This window comes from Procambarus clarkii, chromosome 64 (assembly GCF_040958095.1).
Source record: "Procambarus clarkii isolate CNS0578487 chromosome 64, FALCON_Pclarkii_2.0, whole genome shotgun sequence".
Taxonomy (NCBI): Eukaryota; Metazoa; Arthropoda; class Malacostraca; order Decapoda; family Cambaridae; genus Procambarus; species Procambarus clarkii.
The window spans coordinates 14,407,373-14,428,345 of NC_091213.1; the positions used below are offsets into that span (position 1 = coordinate 14,407,373).

Genomic DNA, 20,973 nt, shown 5'->3' on the forward strand with positions numbered 1-20,973 from the left:
CAATTTTTTATTAAAATTATTTATAAAAATTATGCAATTAGGTTCACCAGACTGTTACTTGCTTAGTTAAGTGAACTGCAGGGTTCAGTTCATAAGCCTATTACGTGTCTCTGTATACCTTGCAACCACCGCCCACGGGATGGGAATGGGGTGCATAATAAATGACTAAACCAATTGATACAAGTTAAATAATTAAGTAACTATCAATGATAATTATGGGGTATTAGGTTTCTTTCTCATGCCAACCACTCGGGCTGGACGGTAGAGCGACAGTAGAGCTTCATGCGGGTCTGTGTTCAATCCCCGACCGTCCAAGTGGTTGGGCACCATTCCTTTCCCCCCGTCCCATCCCAAATCCTTATCCTGATCCCTTCCAAGTGCTATATAGTCGCAATGGCTTGGGGCTTTCTCCTGATAATTCCCTCCCTCCCTCCCTTTCCCTTCTCATATTAAGTATCTATGTGGAACTGGTACACCAAAAGATGTTCGCAAGCAAGTATTTTAATATTACTAAAGCAAGCAGAACATATGAAAACATAAGAATAAAGGAAACAATAAAATTCTTGGTCCATGCTAAGCACTTCTTGTATTTATATCCACCCAAACGCATTCATGTATGTCATAATACAACCATGAATGTACTATGACGTTGGATCGCTTGAAACAATCCAGCAATCCCATGTCCATTATGTAACCTGGTAATTTGCTTAATAAATTCAAATGGGGAGCACTACTGACAAGTCGCCGGCTTTCTGTACTCGCTGAGGCTAGGTCTTATTTTATCCAATTCGTATCCATAATTGTTTCATGTTCCGTTTTGAGTTGTCAGATTTTACACCCAATTAATAGCCGTAATATCTCCTTTGTTATAACAATTCATCTATTTGTATACTTCCATCATATCACCCTTTACTCTTCGCTTTTATAGAGAATGTATATTAAGCATACATAATTTCTCTTTGAGACTGGTTTCTAATTCCCTGAATTAACTTCCACATCCTTCTGTAAGTGAATTTATGTCCATTCTACAGTATGGTGACCAAAACTGAACTGCATAATATAAATGGGTCGGGTCTAACACGGCCAAGATAAAGCTGAAGTATAACATTGTATGTTGGGAACCTTGGAATTAAGGCTCTTAGATCTTTCAACAATTAACGGCCTCGAGGATTATCAAGGCACTATAATAGCTTAATATTACTGACCAAACAGCAGATATATTTTAGTCCTGAACATTAAATGTTAAATTAAAATCTTAAAGGTACATTCATTGAAATTCCGAAGACATCTTTCGGTGTTTATATTCCTGGAACATGTTTTCAACGGCTATACATGAAGTCTATAGATGCATCCCACAACCCTTCCTGCAGGCCGCCCTCCCTGCAATCCGGAAACGGATCAATACTGCACACTGCAATCCTGTTCAATCCATATACGGATATCCCATGATCGACTATGCATAAAACGCGCCCGATAAGTCAAGGGCAACGCACGGCGCTCTAGTTGCTAGGATATTAGGCGCATCAGCATTTGTTGATTAGTTTCCTTCACCGAGGCTTTAAAACAACATTAACAAATGGAGCATCGTAGAAAAAAGCGGTTACATAAACTGCATAATTCAGTTTACCTGAAAACTACTTTATATTTTTACTATTAAAGCCACAATTTCTACGCCTCAGACATGTCGAAGCCGCCAGTCCCGTACACACAGTCTCCTACTACCTCACCCCCCACCGTCCCACATAAACAATTACCCCCCTTTACTCACACACACCCAAATACAACATCAAAACAAACAGTTGCAAACGCCATCTGTCGGTAGCGTGATGACCCTGTAGTGGTTGCCTTGGTTACTCTTCCAGTTGGCCAGTCGTGAGGGGGATTACTGAGGGGAGGGGCGTACCCTCTCTGTCTCTCTCAGACCCCTTCACCCCCCCCCCCTTTCTCTCTCCGCTTTTCCCTTATCTACTCTTTATCAGGCCCACCGCGTTCTCCCTTGCTCTGGTCAATATCCTTGCACGCTCAGATCTATAAGCACTGGGGTTCCTATCATTTTGACCTGCCATAATAAATTCCTAAATATGTGATTTAATATTTTTTATTGAATACTTTTTTAAATGTTATATACGTATTAAATAATTGTATTTAATGTTATATTTATATTAAATAAATACAAATTATGTTTATTTTTCTTATTTGTTTCCCTTCTCCCTCTCCTTATCAGATTAGTTCTTTACAAGGATAGCTCTCATTAATTGCTCTGTATTTTGTATATTTTTGAGGACTCTGCAACTGCATGTATGTGAAGTTATGACTTGATATTGTTTCTCTGTTCCATATATATTCCTTTCTTGCATTAAAACGCTATTTATTTCTGAAATTCCAGTATACAGTAATGGCTCCAGCCTCCGGATTCTACATAATGGGGGTGAGGAATAAAGGGGAGTAGCTGCATGAGGGGAGAGAGAAAGGGGCGTCCTACCTCCCCCCAATGCAGTTGCACAGGGAAGCGTCAGATTATTTAGTGTTTTCCACAGAAGGCAGCCAGCAAGCAATGCACGCGGCGAGCCGCTGGTCCATAGGAAAGCAACGATATGCCCCAGAGCCAATTTATTATATCTACGGTAAGACTAATAGAAGTAATGAGTAATTGATTCAATGCAATTAAAATTTGGCTTACCGACAAGGAAATATAGTAATCAATAATGGGTATATACGGAATGCATGTATTAAGCAGTGTTGCAACAGCATGTATATATTCCAGCTTGCATATTTATATATATATTATCGGTGTGTTCACAATACTTATAAGCGTGCAGTGATGGTAACTGAGATTGTTTACATGTAATATGAAAACATAGATATTATATCTTACTTCACATTTTACACAGTAAATCAAGAGCAAGATTGAGCATGGGGAAAACTTGCATATATTGTACTGTTCGAATCGTATCGCACATATATGGATTTCGAATAGAATCACATTACTCTTGGTCATATAAAAGGTGAAAATTAAAAGTAGAGTGTATTTTAAAATTGTAATTCAGGGCTACGTGAGAAGAGAGTCCCCTGGAAACATTAATCACAGTATATACCGGAGTTTGTATTCCCCGCGAGAGAGAAGCTGGAGTGTGATTGGCTCTCAGCCGCTCAGAAAAGTTGTTTTGGTAGACAATGGCGGACTTGTGGCGGATATGGGATCGATCCTTCGTTTGAAAAACTGGCTTATTTTAAGTTATCGCTGCGTTAGGTGAGGCTATTACGAGTGCTCGTTGTTGTATAATGGTGGGGGATGCTGTGGGGGTGACTAATGCCGGGAGAAAGTGGACGGAGTAAGAGAAATAAGATGGCGTAGAGGACCAAGCCCCCACTGGAGTGTCTGGACGTCGAGGGGCCGCCGCCGAAGCTATCAAGAGTCGGCCAGAACTTTCATTCCCAGTCGCCTCTAGCACATACCTAGCGAACACCCGGTGTACCAGGCTCGCAGACAATGCACAACTCGACCAGGTTTCCAGGCTGATAGTTATGGCAAATTGGACAAATTTGGTGGCGTTTTCCTACAAAAATGCTGATGAAGAGTGGCATCATCCGTGTGGGTTTCAGCATTGCAGTGGAAAAGCACAACACGGCTCAACACACAGGAACTTGCTTGCCTTGAGATAACTTATCACTCTGTGCCAGTACGCAGTTAAGATTCTCTCTTTCTCTCTTAGGCTGCCCTGAGAATTGGCTCAAGTCAATCCATGAAGGGCAAAGGAGGACCTGGGAACGGAAATTTCATACCAGGAGGGCAAGTATAGCAAGTTTTTATTGCTGTCATGGTGAAAGTTAAGCTGTGTCCAGGAATAGGAGGCTTGCAGTTCTAGGAAAATAAAGCTTGGCTAAGCTAGTGAGGGTTCTGGTAATTAGTAATTAGTTTAAATTTGCTAATATGGTGCTGATGTGTGGGAATTGTTCTCTCACTGGCTTAATGTGATTGTTGGAAGCTTGGATTTGTTGTACATTGATGCTTTTTGAAAGCTGTCAGTTAAATGTATGTAGGACTGTCATAAGAAACTAATGCTGTAACAAGGAAAGTGTTGAAATCTTGATAACATTTTGTTCCCATCTGGTCAAGTTTTAATTTGAGCTTATGTAAGTTATTCATTTTTGTTTGATCTAATCTGACATTTAACAGAGGCGCCTTACTGCCCATCTCTCACTAGATATATAAAAAAAAAAGTCTGCATTTTATATGGTCACCCAAAACTGGCAGAATAAACTTAGGATCTCTCTGCCTGGATTATTTAATATAATCCAGAGCAGCATTAATGCATTAAATTGGATGAAATGTTCTTTGCTAATTTTGGTAACTGGTATTTAGTGGACTTCAACAAGACTTGAGCTACTTCAGGAGGTAACAAAATCACTGAACACCTGAAATTCAATCAATTTTATAGCGTATTATAGGTAGGTGAAGATGTTAGGATGAAATACAAATACTGTAAAGCAATGACCTCATACTACTTTAATTATACTGTACATGCTTAAAGCAGTGATTCACCCAGGTGTACCAAATTTGTCCATAAATAATAGATGAACCAGTGACAGTGAAATGTTTAGTTAGTACAGTATATGGTGATTAAACCCAGTAAAGATTAAATAACTGTCTTCAGACCTAAGAAAGAATATTTCCCCTTGCTTTATACATTTTTCATTAGGCCAAAGAGTGAAAATCAAAGCTGGGGAATATGGTAGAATAATAACTATTGTAGTATTGACTCATATAGGACCTGTTGAATAGTGCAGATTTCCATGCAAGGCAAAAGAAAGCCCTTTAAATTGAAAATAATCATTTGCTGTCTTACTAATCTGGTTAAAATTTAAGAGTTTTATAATCTGGAAGTAGTCCTTTGTAATAATTACAAACCTATAGCTTTCCCAAGCATGAAGACAGTGAAGGCATGAAGCATACCTGTCATACTGTCTTAGTTCTTTCTCTTGAAAATTATCATATTTTGCATCTGTTTCTTTAATTGTGATCTCATGTCAAGTACAAATTTAGGAGTCTCTTTATTACATAGACTTTAATGTATTCTAATATAAGGAATCTCATTGAACCTAATATAGCAATGCTATGTGAACTTTGAGGATTATTTTTGTGTATAATAGCATGTCTGTTATCATTTTGGACTTCAATAAGTACTGAAATTATGGCTGGAAAGTTAAGGGAGTATTGAGACCATATGTTAATAATTTTTTGTTGAATAAAGAGTGGGGAAAAGGGACTTTGGGAGTCCTCTTGAACCTACCAGTAACCAAAGTGCAAATTAATCCTTGAAGTTTGATTTGCACTTTGTATGCAGGAACATAATCTCCATGCAATTTGAGGGGCACCAGTTTTTTTATTTAAATATTTGCATCAGAATTATCAAACTTATTTAGGGTATTTGTTTCAGATTAAGATAAATTCATCATGCCTCGGCTGGGTCTTGGCTATGATATGGACCAGTTCCTGGACCACTGTCGCATGACCAAACCACCTTACGAGTGCCCCCATGCATCATGTGGCAGAATCTATCGCAGCTTGGCTGGGATTCAGCATCACATGACCACTTATGACCATGAAAATCCTCCCCCAAATGTAGTCACTCCAAAATCAGGTGAGTAGTTGTAAGCAATTTTTAAGTCTGTTATTTACACTTGAACAAGTGTTGTTGGTTAATAATATTGAGATCACAGAATGAAAGATGTTGGAAAGTTTCTTTGTTGAAAGTTTTTGAAAAGTTGAGGATGTGTGTGTATGAATTCTGTACCATTTGCTAAAATACTTTTCTTTATATAAGCATGGAAAAGAAATTGCCTCTTGCTAACAAATGGAAAAAAAAATTATAACAAATTATGATGTCAAATTAAGTGCTTTCATTTAGTTGTATATTTTATGTACTTTATTTTCATAAAATAAAAAAACTGACACTGTTACAGCCTCACTGGGACACAGCCGGGTTCTTTTCTGGTGGTACTAAAGTTCTGGTATCCGGCCCCAAGTTAGTAGAGGCTTTCAAGGGGCGAGCTCAGTATTGCAAGTAAAACAAAAGGGGGAGGTACATTAAATACAACAGTTCATCACTTTATCCATATATAATTATTTTCCAATCACCATATATAACTCTTTAAAAGGAAGTATTACTACACTATACGTACACCAAAGACTCTCTCAGTAGACACTAAACACTCGGCGAAGCTCAATCGGTGCAGTGTTGTACCATGTTTCCTCATCCGTGGTACTACTCCTAGCAGGTACCAGGAAACAACAATGAGTCTACCCTGGCCACGGACCAGCCAAACTACCGTCTCTTAAGTGCTTCCATGTGAAAGCCCACAACCACAGTCCAGCCTAGTGCTGGCAGGTACCAATCAGCCTCGCGCTGCTGGGCCACTTCACTTGCAAATACTAGAGTAGCGAGCCCTAGGCAGGAGCTTCGTGCAACTTGCTGGTTACTCTCCTCTTCAGCACCTTAGTCAGTTGTCTCTTCTACTAACCAGCCCTGGGTACTGCGAATCCCGTCACTGCCACTCCACAGGCAGACAGTAGAGCACTACAGTTCTCCGGCGGTGGCGACTCACTGCTTCCATAAAGCAGACCGGTGTAGAGACCTTGGCTGCCCTGGGAAGACTGGCTGTCCTTGTATCACAGCAGCCCTATGTTGACTCTGTGAATACAGACACGTCATCAGTTCACTGGGACACTACATGGGACCACTAGGAAACATCACGTACTGGCTTAGACACATACATCCAATTCCGCTTATGACAGATGGCGCTGCTTTTCTAAACACCACCTCACTAGAGGTCAGCACCAGCTACCTCACGAGCCGACTAGGACAGGAATCTAGCGCCTCTCGCCGGTATATTCCCGTCATCACTAGATGGCGTTGTCCATGTTGTGGGGGTTTCAGGAGCGGACTCACAGATGGCATTGATGTCACTGCTCCGTGCTCTGACGATGAACTTGGGTTCGTAACAGACACAATCTTCCTTCTTGGACATGAGTAGATGATGGATATGTAACGAAGAATGCTCACAGAAATAATTCAACACTAAGATCTTTGTTCTTAGAAGTACAAAATTCTTGGTCCTTGGAGTGCATTCTATTTTCCCCATTAGAATTTTAACTCTGTTTCTTTAATGTGAGGCATTTTAGGGTGCAGCCTCACATTAAGCCACGAACATTTTTCTTTCTTTCTTTCTGCTCCCTCCCTCTATCTTTCTGCATTATCTTGTACAGTGTTATTAGAATATACATACAGTGTATACAGTTCTGCCCGAAATGCTATGCGTGTTCATGACTTTGCAAGAATGTAAAAATACAAATATTATGTAATCTTCCAAATGCAATTGTACCTTCTTGTAAATAAATTATTATTACTGTATTATTAATATCTAAATTTGGGCTTCTTGTCCCTTTCACAGATGATGTGCTACATTATACTATAAGCCAAACAAGATTTTTTTTATGCTTGGATAAGTTTCGATTTAGAAAGACCTCGGTAAATATAGGTTTGGAAGGAGTACTGTTGATTTGTGGAACAGATTACTGTACTTGGTAACAGAATAGCTATGGGACGACTGGGCTGTTTGAAGCATAGATTAGACTTACACTATCTGCCAGCATATCTTTCATACATGTATTAAAAGTGATTTTAAAGTTTTGTCAGGGGGGGGGGGGAGAACATGATTTTGTGTACATGAATACAATATATATTTGGTTGATGGTGGAGCAAAAACATGTCTTATCTGCCAGTAAAGCTGCTATTTATTTTTGAGCTTGGTTGAATATAAATTGGAGTTGTTTTGCATGCTTAACATTGGAATAGGTACTTGATATTTGAATATTTTAGGATGAATTTTGTACTTGTAAGTTTGTAAGTTTGTTTTGTAAGTGATAATATTGTACCCGATTCTGTTGTATTGAGTGAATTTTGTTTTTTATTTAGCACGGAAGAAAAACATGAAGAGGCCACCGTCCCCCCTTGCAAGTCAGGAACCAGAACCTCCATCAATACCTTACTCACATGATATGAAAACTGTGGAGTTCGAGGTAGATGGAAAACTGTCTCGACTCTCGGTTTATGATCCTATAGAAATTCTATCCAAGGTAAGTGCTAATATTTAAGACAAAGTGACGGACAGATAAGAGTGAATGTTTAAATAAAGAAATTAACCATCAGTGTTTTAGAATTGGCATCATTAAAGATATGAGTGTGCTTTTCTAGAGGTGGAGTTCTGGTGTCTCATTGAAGCTGAGATTGCTCCATACTGTATGGTCACATCAGTCACTGAAGTTTTGTATAACCTGCCAGGAACCAGAGGCAGAACCTTACTTCCCCTCACACAAGTGCAGGGAGCAAATGACAGTCTGCCGTTCCACAGGGAAAAACCTCCAGAAAGTCTGTGAAGCTTTCCAGACATCTGGAGGTTTCACAGAAAATGAAGTCTCAAAACTGCCAAATAACTCTACAAATGATTCACATAGAACAAGGGAGTCATTCAAATTAGCTAAAAGAATTTTAGTACAGATTGCTGCAATTTTTATTATGCACCAAAAGCAATTTATTTTTATGCACTCCATCATGTGAGACTTTTAATTAGCTGCTCCATTTGATGATTAAATAGAGTACTCTATATTTAGCCATGATGGCTTGAAGATTACAATGTTATAAGCTGATGAATTTTGCAGGAGGATTATGAGGCTTCAATGCCCCCTATAGTGGAAGAGCCTCCCCCACAGGAGCAGGCTCGCACACCTTCCATCAAGCCTCTGCCTAAAACACCGACATCTAAGGCACCGTCGCCAAAAACCACCAGTGTACCTAGCTCTCCCCTACCCAAGACACCTTTGCAGAAGCCACCCAAGGTATGTAACTTATATTTTATATTATGTTCTTGTATAATTAGGTTTCCCCAGAAAAGGCAGCACTGTATATGGTTTTGTCATGTTTATTTGTTTATTGAGTATTTCCTGAAGAGAATCCATACTTTATTCCGAATTATTTTTTCTTCTTTCATGTTTTCGTGTCCATGTAGCATAAGAATGAAGGTAACTGCATAAGGCCTATTGGCCCATATGAGCATCTTGAGACAGATTGTTCTTATTGTCTCAGATAATCAATACTTATGTATAGTGGTGTAAGGAAGATCCTTATTGTTACATAGTTTCCTTCCTGAAAGATTTCAGAACCATTTACAAAATCATTGGTGGAATGCAGAGTATCTGAAAGGAAGCAAACTGGAGCCAGAAAGTTACAAAAACAAAAGGCCTAATTGGTGAGAATGGAAAAAGTCACACCTATCCAAGCACTAATGTACGACAACCAGTAAGGCAAACACCTGAGGAGAGTGATGTACAAGGGGCAACAAAAGCATTGCAGAAGCCGGGAGAAACAGAGGAACTTGTAAACTAAGCCCAAATATTAGATCAGTATTATGTTTACTGGGCATATGGTACCAATAACCTTTTTCTTACCAATAACCTTTATTATGACACCACATAAGTTACATAATAAACCTGTCTTCATTTTATTTCTTTTTTGTGGGGAAGTGGTGGTAATGTAAACACTTCTAAATAATCAACACTTGTTACAGGCTCGAACAAATGACAAAGACCGGGGAGTGGATGTACAACGCTATACCATCGAGGAGAAAAAGACCAATAAGCTACCAGAGGCCTCCTTTAGAATAATTGAGGATTACTACAAGAATCTCCCAGATGCCCCTCAGCAGCCTTCCAACTACTACAGGTCATCTACTTTGACAGTTAAATAATACTAATTCCAATTACTGGGAACAGAAGCTTGTACTTAAGGTTACTGATGTCCTCCTTGGCCAACTACTGACTTTCCTCAGAATGGAACCCTACAACCATTGTCTAATGGTACCTGTGTTTACTGCTAAGTGAACAGAGGCATGAGATGAAAGATGTGCCCAGCCATTTCTGTCCTGGCTGGGGATTGAACTTGTGAGCCTAGGATGTAGTCTACTGCTATATATCTCATTTTGATTCCTGGGCTGGGCGAGACATTTTGACATGTTTCCTTGCACTTGGAGCTCTGTTCCCCCAGCTGTAAATGTGCACCCAGGAGTTAGGCAGCTGTTCTGGGTTAACCGAGGGGGGGGGACCTCGATAAGTTTTAACTGACTTTGTCTAGGTCGGTGTAAACTCATATTTGTCTGTGGTAGGATACCAGTGAAGTTTACATAGGCACATGAGTGACATACTGGTGATCAGTTGGACTATCAGTGTTCTTTTCAGTCTTTTTCTTTAATATGTCTTTATTATTTCATATAAATTGTACAGTGATTAGTTTTTAATTGATTGTTTCACCTGCTGGCAGTCGGGCAACATTTAAGAAAATATTGCTCAATGGCCTACAATTAATATCCTAAAATTATTTTGAAATCTATGTTTTGAAAGCATTGATTGTAGATTTTTTGGCAGTTAGACTTTATTGATATTATTATTATTATAGTAATAATAATGGTTAGTCTTAAAAGTTTGATAACTTTGCTAGCCTCTGATTTGCCAAAATATTTTTATGATTGTACAGATTTATCGAAAAGAGTTTGGAGGAGCTAGATGAGGAGGTGGAGTATGATATGGACGAGGAAGATCGTGCCTGGTTGCAGCTGATGAACGAGAAGAGAGTTGTCGATGAGCTAACACCTGTTACGATGGAAACGTTCGAACTACTTATGGACCGGCTGGAAAAGGAATCCTTTTTCCAGGTATAAATGAATTTTAATGTACATGTATTTTATGTTTGTAATTTTGGGAAACTCGTTGGTTATCTCTAGTTGTTTATATTGACTAACGAGTTCAGATTGATGCCGATTAGCCCCCCAAATAGCACAGCCATATAAAAATTCTACTCCGAGGTGCAAATGACTAAAAATAGCTTACAAATCAAATGGGAAAGACCTGATTGTTGTAATTGGAACAATATAAGGGGTAAATAGGTCTTTACATAAAAAAAAATACTTCTTATCATAGGAAATTTAATTTATATGGAGAGAAAAATTAGACAGACAGACCTGGTGATGATGGCATTAGCAGTGATAATATTTTACCGGTTGAAGGAGCGTCATAAGTGGTGTAGTTCACGGTAGCCATAACTTGGACAATTGCCCGTCGTGCCTAATGTTAGGCAGCCTACTGTCATGTGTTCGGATTCTTCCAAATGCAAACACAAAAATGTGAAAATAAATATGAAAATATATTCAAGTAAAAAAAGACAAAGTATGACAATCCCCCGCCCCCCCCTTCCCCCCAGTATAATCATGTCAACGTCGTTGCAGTTGACGTACAGACTTATTTCAGCTGTATTCCAAATGTAACAAAAATTGTTTTTGTTGGGACAAAGCATATTTTTTTTTTTTTTTTTTTTTAAATATAGTCTTGTAATGTTTGTGTTCTTCAAAAAAATGAGGATATTATTTTCACATAATTTACCATTTTTTCAATGTTATTATGGACTTGACTGAAGGTCAATACCCTCTTCCCATAGTTTGGAGTCTCTCTGGAATGAATACATCACAATTGTTTTTATTGTTTCGTTAAGAAATAATGGTTTCCAGTTAAAGGATAAGGTCTTGTTTCCCCTTTTTTAATTATGAGCACAGCTGGTGAGCACTTGGTTATATATCACACTGAGTTGTCTTATAAATTATTTCAAAGTAAATAATTGTTAATTTCTTTTTGTTCAAAATGAATTTGTACACAATAAATTTGGTTAGCTAATTTCATCAATATTGTTATTAATCATCACCCAACTATTAATCCACAATAGATTTTAATTTCACACCGTGACTCTAGCGTAATAGGTTTCAAACATGTTATAGGGGCTTTTAACTAGCCATTGTAGGGCTGGATCTGATTATAAATTCATGCGTACTGTATGTGATAGAGAAAGGCATAATTGTTTTGAAAAGTTGACTTGGTTGCAAAAATGATTGCAAAAGTCTTAGTTTCAAAACCTGGCAGGCTGCGAGCCAAGGTGGCTAACTGGCTGGAAGCTTGTTGCTATGGGCCGCACGCTACTACAATTCTGGATTTTGGCCGTAATACATAGCGCCGAACTGTAAGCTGTAGGGCAAATTATAGAATTCGTGGAAAATACTTGAACCTGGATTCTGTGCATCTCCCTGAAAATGAGCATTCGGTTTAAAATCCCACTTCACGTTCAAAATTACTATTAGCACAAAAGATACCTATATTATATGCTGGCATAAAAAGTGGCTTTTATAGCTTAGTAAATATGCTTTTAAAAATTACTATCTGCATCTTTTCCTTTTCTGAACAGGAGGCAAGTTTCTTTGGAGGCATGGTAAGAGGCACCTCTATTATTCTATATAAGCATCCAGGACTTGCACTGAAAAGTGAAGTGTTGGTGCCGAGTAGTAATGTGGTTCTTCTCGAGGCTTCAACTCATCGTCTTGTGACTGGCGAGAATACTTCCCAACGTTGCCAGGCAATGATGTTGCCATTTACAATATATCATTATGTTCAAAAAGACTTCCATAGTAGTTTGATAATGTATTATTTACAGTAACATGCCCCCCTACCCCTCTGGCCTTGTTGTTCTAGTTATACTGTGTAAAATGAGAAGAGTGATAGATTAATGGTAACTGTTTATTACTGTATGCGTCCTTAATGAATAGCAGTCTCTGTACTGAACAAATAATATCTTTAATTGATTTAATATTTTATCTCAAGATAATGGCACAAGGAGGAGTAGTGGACAATGTGGCCAGGGTTGGAATACATCTAGATGGAGAAATAAATGTGTATAGCCAGTATTATACCGTAACTGTTGTACAATTTTTCAGGATGAATAATATATTTTTAACGTATAATATTTGTATCTGAATTTTTGTTGTTTATAATACAACATATCTTTTGTCTTTTATTATATTGTTTTGAAATTGGTCTTGCCTCATCTTTAGTTTAACCTTTTGTTTTGCCTCAAAGACATGCCTCATTTTTGGCGTTAGTTGTTTTGACCGTACTTACGAAGTCGTTTTTTTTTTTTTTTTAAATTAAAAGATAACGACAAGAAAATAGAAGTGACTTACTGTAAGAACGTCAATCACCATCTCGGTTAATATAAAGTGATAACGTTGGTTGAGACCATTTTGGTGAAAATGACTACAGTGGCGAGCAGATAGGACTAGTGAAGGATGGCGTGCCTCTCACAAAATTTTCATGAGCTTTACAATATTTTGTGAGCCGCTTCTCCATTTTGGTCTTTTTCTTTTGATGGGCAAAATAAAACAAAAAAAAAAACAAGGTCCTACTTATATCCTTGCAAATAGAGTACCATATGTTTTTTTTTTTTAGTTCTTATGCAATAATGTTTTTCCAGGCGCAGTGTTCTGGTAGAGATTCTGGCGTACCCATTGATGAAGATGCCGTTTGCTGCATTTGTATGGATGGAGAATGTCAAAATAGCAATGTAATCCTCTTTTGTGATATGTGCAACTTGGCAGTTCATCAAGTAAGTTTAGTAGTGCAGTTAACTTCTGGCATAAAGCTGGTCTTAAGCATGTGAAGATAAGTGAAAACTTGATTGATGATGGGAGTGCTTTGTGTGTCATGTGCTGTGAAGGGAGGGGGGGTGGACAAGGAACATGAGGCATGTGCTGTGAAAAAGGAGGGGGACAAGGCACATGAAGCATGTGCTGTGGACAAGGGGAGACAAGGAACATGAGACATGTGCTGTGAAGAAGAGGGGAATGAGGAACATGAGGCATGTATTGTGAACAATATATGAGAATAATAGAGGTGAAACATGTGCCAGGAACAAGATGGAAGGATGAAGAAAGTGAGAAAATGAGAGGGATTATCATCATGGGGATGTTGACTATAAAATTATATAAAGCTATAGACTGCAACAGACTGCAGGCAACAGCCTGTTGGACCAAGTTATCACAAGTCAAGCCTGAGCTCAGGCCGGGCTCAGGGAGTAGAACAACTCCAGAGACCCTCTCCAGATAAGCTTGGAAGACTGCAGGAGACTGTCCTTGTAGCTCTGCTGGCTCGTGGCAGAAGGTGTAGATATCTATATTATGTGACAGGTTTGGATTAATTAACTTTTAACAAATGCACAAATTTGTTTAGAAGGAATTTAGTATGGTATTACTAGTAATCATTGTAATCTGTAAAAAAATATATATTAAAAGTTTTTATTATAAAGTTGTTATTGTGAATGACACTTAAATAAATGATCACTTAAATTTGTTTTTAATGTAAATGCATTGATATGGAAAGTGCATTAATGAAATAGATGCCTACTAATGAAATAGAGAAATAGATAAAGAAATACATAATTCTGGTACTCATCAACTTGCTAAGATTAAGTCTAATTTAAATTGCCTTTGAATTGTGATGAATGTGTTCATTTCTGATCATTTATGCAGGAATGCTATGGGGTCCCTTATATTCCTGAAGGCCAGTGGCTGTGTCGAAGGTGTCTTCAGTCTCCGTCACGAGCAGTGGACTGTGCCCTCTGTCCCAATAAAGGTGGGGCATTCAAGCAGACGGATGATAATCGTTGGGCTCACGTTGTGTGTGCCATGTGGATCCCGGAAGTGTGTTTTGCCAACACTGTGAGTAATTGATAGTGAGGTTCTACTCGGTGTATTTTTGTTGGATAATGTTATGAGTTATTGGTAATTTAACCAGGATTAATTTACTTAAAAATGAATTGGTAGTTGAGCAAGTAGTGGGATTTTCTTGGCATTGAAATGGTGATGTGAACTAGGTTGATCTTTAAAATTTATGGGTTAATCATTAATATGTAAAAGTCATAAATTTGTTATTGTTGTCAAATGAAGGAATCCTGTCTTCTTAAACAGTTTTGTGAGTGACTAATTAAAGATTGTCTTTCATTTCCTTAAATTTTGGATTGGAATTGAGATAAATATGGACTGAAATTTCTGTGGCTTGGAATGGGAAACCAAGCCATTGTTTCTTTGTTTTTTCTATTGAAATAATAGGCAGTGCTCTTGACTTGGGCCCAACAGTTTCGTTTGGCTAGGTTTTTATTACACCGAGGCCTTAAAATGTGGTCTCACAACTTCAGGTCATTTCATTTGTAAGTTTCGATATTGTTGTATTATTTTTCTTAAGGTCTTCTTGGAGCCCATTGACAGCATCAGTAACATTCCTCCGGCCCGCTGGAAACTTACGTGTTACATCTGTAAGCAGCGTAGTGTTGGAGCTTGTATCCAGTGCAACAAAGTCAATTGCTATACAGGTAAGTGTTTTCTGATGACCCATATATATAAACTGGGCATGTTCTCAGAGCTACTGTATTATATTTAATAGATAAAATAAGTGAGGCTGATAGTTTTTCATTAAAGGAGTTTTACTTTTACTGATATGTTTGGGAAGGGTCATTCGTTCGTGTTAGAGTTGTGTGACATAATACTTACACACTTATTAAATGTGTAAACAGTTACAATTTCTGAGCTTTGTTGCCCTCTGAGATTTGACTCCACTGTAAACACGGGAGCAGATCGTGCAGTTAGGCAGGATGACATTTGAGGTATTGGCACCATGGGACACATTTCTAACATCCCAACAGGGTTCTACTGGTATTATGGAGTTTTAGAAGATATCATTTGGCTTAAGTAAGCCTTAGGGTTATAATTGATAAGCAGGCCTATGGGTCGCTGCAAGCAACAGCCTTATAGTTAGTTATCATAAGACAAGCCTTGCCACGGGGCTTGGCTTGGAGAGTGAAATAACTCCCAAGACTTACTCCAGGTATACTAATAATAATGTTCCATATCCAATATGCTTGTTTTTAGTAAGTTGGACCTAGTAATATTAGCCAAGATATCTGGCCTTTGTTCATTTTTAAATGTTAGCTATCCGTTTTTATTGGCAAATAATTTAGTGAAAGACCCTTATTGGTTTTAACAGATTATAATAAAAGAAATGATTTAATGTGGATTTTCAGCATTCCATGTGACATGTGCTCAACAAGCTGGATTACACATGAAGATTGATGCTGTGAGAGAGACGAGTGTAAATGGGACGTCTGTTACTGTGCGGAAAGCTGCATATTGTGATATGCACACGCCTGCTGATTCTGATGCGGTATGTGTCGTGAAGGTAGAATAGAATGCTTAGGGTGTTAATGTTTCCTAAGCTCACGAATTTATAGCTCTTAAAAAAACCAGACATTCTATATACAGTACTTTGAAAAGCTAAAGGATTTATAGTTTATCCATCGTATCTTTGGTTTGGTGTTTACTGTAATATTTGAGCTTGCAAACATTAATACAAATCTCCAAGAGGAGAAATATTTTTCATAAAATCTTCAATTTTTTTTTTATTTGTTTGTGAAGCTTTGTTTACTTGTATAACCTTTTTTGTGTGTAAGTCACTAGTTGTCTTAATGGTATTTATTGAATATTTGTCTATGCCAAAGTTACTGTATACATTGTGCTTTCTAATGTGATTTTGGTTGACTTCCACACCAAAATTTATTCATACTAACAGCTTTTACTTTTTGTTGAGGTAATGCCAGTTTCTCTTTAGACAGTATTCCCATTTTCAATTGATGTTATAAAATATATCGGCTAACAAATTATTTGCGTTGAATTGCCTGTGAAATTTTGTTGGAAGAAAATCATTTTCCTCTATTTCAATAATGACTTGATACACAGAAAACTGTCATTACGGTATTGAGGTAGCCGGTGATCTATTTCAAGGCTGCCCCGCACGCTCTTTTTCATTAATATTGGGTCTTGTGCAATTCATACAAAACGCTTGTCAAACAGTCTACTTCTCCCTCGCTCATGCCGGGCACCCTAGCACTGCCTTGTGGTTGTTGCATGAATGTCATGTCTCACACTTATTCTCCTCCACCAATTGCACTGAAATTATCACTGCAGACTATTTCACATTTTTTTGAGCTATATGAATAATATTTTGGCCGTAATTGCTGCTATCATTGTTGATATAGATTTGATGAAGACCCTACAAGAGAAATATCTATAATTAGTCTAATATCATCATGGCGTTTTTCTAAATTGTTGTCTAGCACTGTATGTGCCCGAACCATAGAATATTGAATAAACTTAAAATTTACTGTGGGAAAAAATAGCCTTAATATAACAGTACTCATTTCTGGAACCTTAATGAAAAACAATTGATACTGCTATATCTTATGATATCTAACTTTAGTACAGTCCATCCATCTGTATTTGATAATTTAAACTTACATTTCCATATATCTATCTCGATGTTAATTTAATGTCTTACATTCTGTACCGAGTTACTTCACACTTTTCTGGGGGCTCCATGAAGCTATTATCACCAATTCAGTACCATACTACTTGGTGTCATCATTCCTAGTTCTATTGGTATACCTGGCACCACGAGCCAGAACCTGGCACCCTCAGAGCGGCGAAGGGAGTGGTGGCACTATGAACACCAGGTTCTGGATCATGGTTCCAGGTATCCAATATAAATCCCCGACTGATGGCACCTAGTAGTATGGCACTGAAGCTGCTTCAGGGAGCCTCTGGAGCTCACCCAGAAATTGGTGATTCATTACATTCAAATTTTTTTTTTAACCTTTATCTTAATTAAATTTATCTTTCTTTTTAACGCTTAAATTAAACTACTACTGTTGCCAACAGTAAATAGTCCGGCGATGCTTCTGATGCCCGTGGAAGATTTAATATGCCTTGTAATTTAAAAATTCCTAAAGAGTCTATATGTGAATGTCAAATTCAACACTAGAGTCCTCTGGCAACTTCTAATTTTCCGTATTAGGAAAATAGAGTAGTGTGACAGCCTTAATATCTTTCTGGGCATTACTGACAAAATTGGCAGCATGTCGGGTGCATCACCATACATTTACTGATGCTTATGGTAGGAACCATTGATGCTATACAAAATTTCAAGGAATTTTATGGACCAGGGAGATATTTGTCATAAGGAAAAATCTATTTGAAATATTTATTTGAAAATTAGTTTTCAGAATTTGATGTTTTCAATATTTTTCACTTCACTGTGGCCAAACTAAAATTATTAAAAAAAAACTTTTTTGAAGACATCCGAAATAAGTGTTTTATGATACAGAATAGAATTTGTTTTTCATATATGCTTGCCAGGAAATCGATCTAAAATTCGTACGCAGTTATGTGGGTTAATGGTGCTACATCATCGGTTAACACTTTGATATCAATTATTAATTTCTTGTTCTGAAAGTTGTATGTTAATTTAGGTTATATATTTAAATTTATGATTTGTTAGTTGCAGATGATCACAAGATTTTTTGTATAAAGTTAGTAGTGCTTAGACTCTTGTGTAAGTGCCTTGGTTCACTTGCCATACGTCTATATAAGTGCCTTGGTTCACTTGCCATACGTCTATTAATCAACAAAGAAAGATGAACGAGAGAAATATACTGCACTCATCTGTGCCGACTTCTTTTTCGTTTTTTACATTTATTGTGAATGTATTAATCTCTTAATAAATTGATGGTAAAATCATTTTTTTGGTCCACACACGATCATTTACACAGCACTAACACTGCATTTATATATTTTTACATCTTATAATCTACCCCCATCATATCCGAGGCTTCCCTACATCAGTTATACATATTGTTTGGTGCAGTTGTTAATGAAGTTATGAGCACGGCACCATGGTCTGCTAGCTGGGCCCTCACAGCTTGCCTGCTGCCCTAGATTTGCTGCTATTAAAATCCAAGTGCAAGACTGGATATGTTAGTAAAGAAGTTCTATATAAAAACTGAAACAAATTTACGGTAAAATTTTCATGAGCAATTTGTAATATTAGCACAGTACTTATTACTGCCCCACCATCTGTTAAATTTAAAGAGAATCACCCGTTGATTGGCATTTAATTCTAGATGGATCATCTTCTAATTTATATCTTGGTTATGAGTACTTATATAGATGATTTTGATTAACCAGTAGAAATAATTTGTATAAATTATATTAAGAACTAGCATGTACAGTCAGGCACATCTTCCGTCTAACGGTCGTCCTGTGCTTGCTTTTGCTTTTGCTGTAATGAACCTTTGTGGTTGAAGGGCCAGTCTGTTTTCACTTTGCAGCGTCCCCAGCTTGATGAGATTATGGACTCGGCCAAGAAAGCCGCGGCAAAGGCAGCTTCGCGGCAAAAGATGAAGAAAGCCCGTAAGATATTAGCAGAGAAACGATCTGCTGCTCCAATTGTTTCTGTTCCAACTATACCAGCTGATCGGTAAGTTAAAATTTTCCATTTATTGGATATATATTTTTTGTTAAATTGGTTTTGTTTCTTTTGTATATTTTTAAAAGAATTATTTTCACTTTTTATTCTGTTTCAAATGCTAAGAAATACTGTTTCGAAACACTACAATCTGTACACATTTACAACAATGTAAATTAATGTTATTTATTGCATACTGTTCTCTATTTCGTGTAAAACTACTTCAAGATATAGTTGGTTACTGTGTGGTGAAAGTTTTCCTTTACAGCTGTTTGAAGGTAGATGACGTAATCACAGACTTGGAGTTAAACAGTTGAACGGTCATTGTGAGAATGTGATGCATAACACTGAACCCCCCCCCCCCCCCATCCCCTTGCCTTGTGGGTGCGTCAAGTGAAGTCCCTCCAGTAGGAAGGATACCACCTGCAGTGTTTTTTGTTGTCAACAGATAATAGCAGATGAGGAGTCACAATAACGCGGCTGAAATATGTTGACCAGACCACACACTAGAAAGTGAAGGGACGACGACGTTTCGGTCCGTCCTGGACCATTCTCAAGTCAGACTTGAGAATTGTCCAGGACGGACCGAAAGATTGTTGTCCCTTCACTTCTAGTGTGAGGTTTGATCAACAGATAATAGCAGTTTTTTTAGGATTTGAAATGCAAATTTTAAGTTATCACTGTTAGAACTGTGGTGTTCTTATGTTATTTACATAGTCTCATAATCATTATTTATTTATTGTTGTACTATATATGTAGGCTATAAAATCATGTAAGTGCTACAACTCTTCTAATAAGATACATTTTTAAATTGTATGAGAATTCCACCTGCTTAAATCTTCTTCAGTTATGAAGTTTGAGTCCAATATTTTTCTCGTTTTCCTCAAAGATTTGTGCAATCCACTATTCCACCTGGATGGCAATAAATGATTGTTGATAGATTACACAGAACATTGGTGCGTTTAATAAAACCCGTACATAATATGTACATGTACATATGATGTTCATGTACATAATACTTAAGCCTATATCCATAATAAAGTTTTCGACTGGGCAGCAGAAAATAACATGTTTAACAATGAACAATTCCAGGTACTCAGGTACATTAAAAATGAGGACCTTAAACATAATACAGGGTACAAAGCACAATCAAATTGCCCATAGTAGGAAAGCAGCACGGTAAAGGATTTGGGGATAATGACGTCTGACGACCTAACATTTAGGGAGCATAACCAAGCAAATATTGCGTCAGCCAGAAAAATGATAGGATGGATTACGAGAATATTCAAATGCAGGAATCCCATCACAATGGTTGCACTAGTCAAGTCACTTGTATTGTCCTGTCTTGAATACTGCTCAGTACTCATTTCCCAATTCAGAGCAGGAGAGATTGCTGAAATAGAGGGAGTACAGAGAACAAATACTACATACATAGATGTGATAAAGCACCTAAATTATTGGGATTGTCTCAAAGCTCTCCAAATGTACTCAGTAGAAAGGAGACAAAAGAGATATAAAATAATGTACATGTGGAAAATATTTAAGGGCCAGGTCCCAAATCTACACAGTAAAATAACAACATACTGGAGTGAACGACATGGAAGAAAATGCAGAATAGAACCAGTGAAGAGCAGGAGTGCCATGGGCATAATCAGAAAACACTGTATAAACATCAGAGGTTGATGGTTGTTCAACAT

At 37.6% G+C, this 20,973-nt stretch overlaps 1 protein-coding gene across 17 annotated transcripts in view; it reads left to right on the forward strand.

Annotated features, from left to right (window-relative positions):
- Positions 1-3,101: 3,101 nt before the first annotated feature.
- Positions 3,102-20,973, forward strand: part of Br140 (bromodomain-containing protein 140) — a 78,436-nt gene continuing 60,564 nt past the window's right edge. For 3 of the 17 annotated variants that reach the window (XM_069309208.1, XM_069309209.1, XM_045759943.2), the window contains exons 1-11: positions 3,153-3,790; positions 5,439-5,642; positions 7,977-8,137; positions 8,720-8,896; positions 9,625-9,779; positions 10,587-10,764; positions 13,401-13,532; positions 14,455-14,643; positions 15,167-15,293; positions 16,002-16,141; positions 19,140-19,288. In XM_069309208.1, coding sequence (XP_069165309.1) covers positions 5,456-5,642; positions 7,977-8,137; positions 8,720-8,896; positions 9,625-9,779; positions 10,587-10,764; positions 13,401-13,532; positions 14,455-14,643; positions 15,167-15,293; positions 16,002-16,141; positions 19,140-19,288 — 1,595 coding nt within the window. In that variant the 5' untranslated portion in view covers positions 3,153-3,790; positions 5,439-5,455. Of the gene's footprint in view, positions 3,791-5,438; positions 5,643-7,976; positions 8,138-8,719; positions 8,897-9,624; positions 9,780-10,586; positions 10,765-12,338; positions 12,507-13,400; positions 13,533-14,454; positions 14,644-15,166; positions 15,294-16,001; positions 16,142-19,139; positions 19,289-20,973 lie in introns of all 17 variants that reach the window. The other 14 variants (XM_069309206.1, XM_069309207.1, XM_045759939.2 and 11 more) reach the window with 11 other exon arrangements.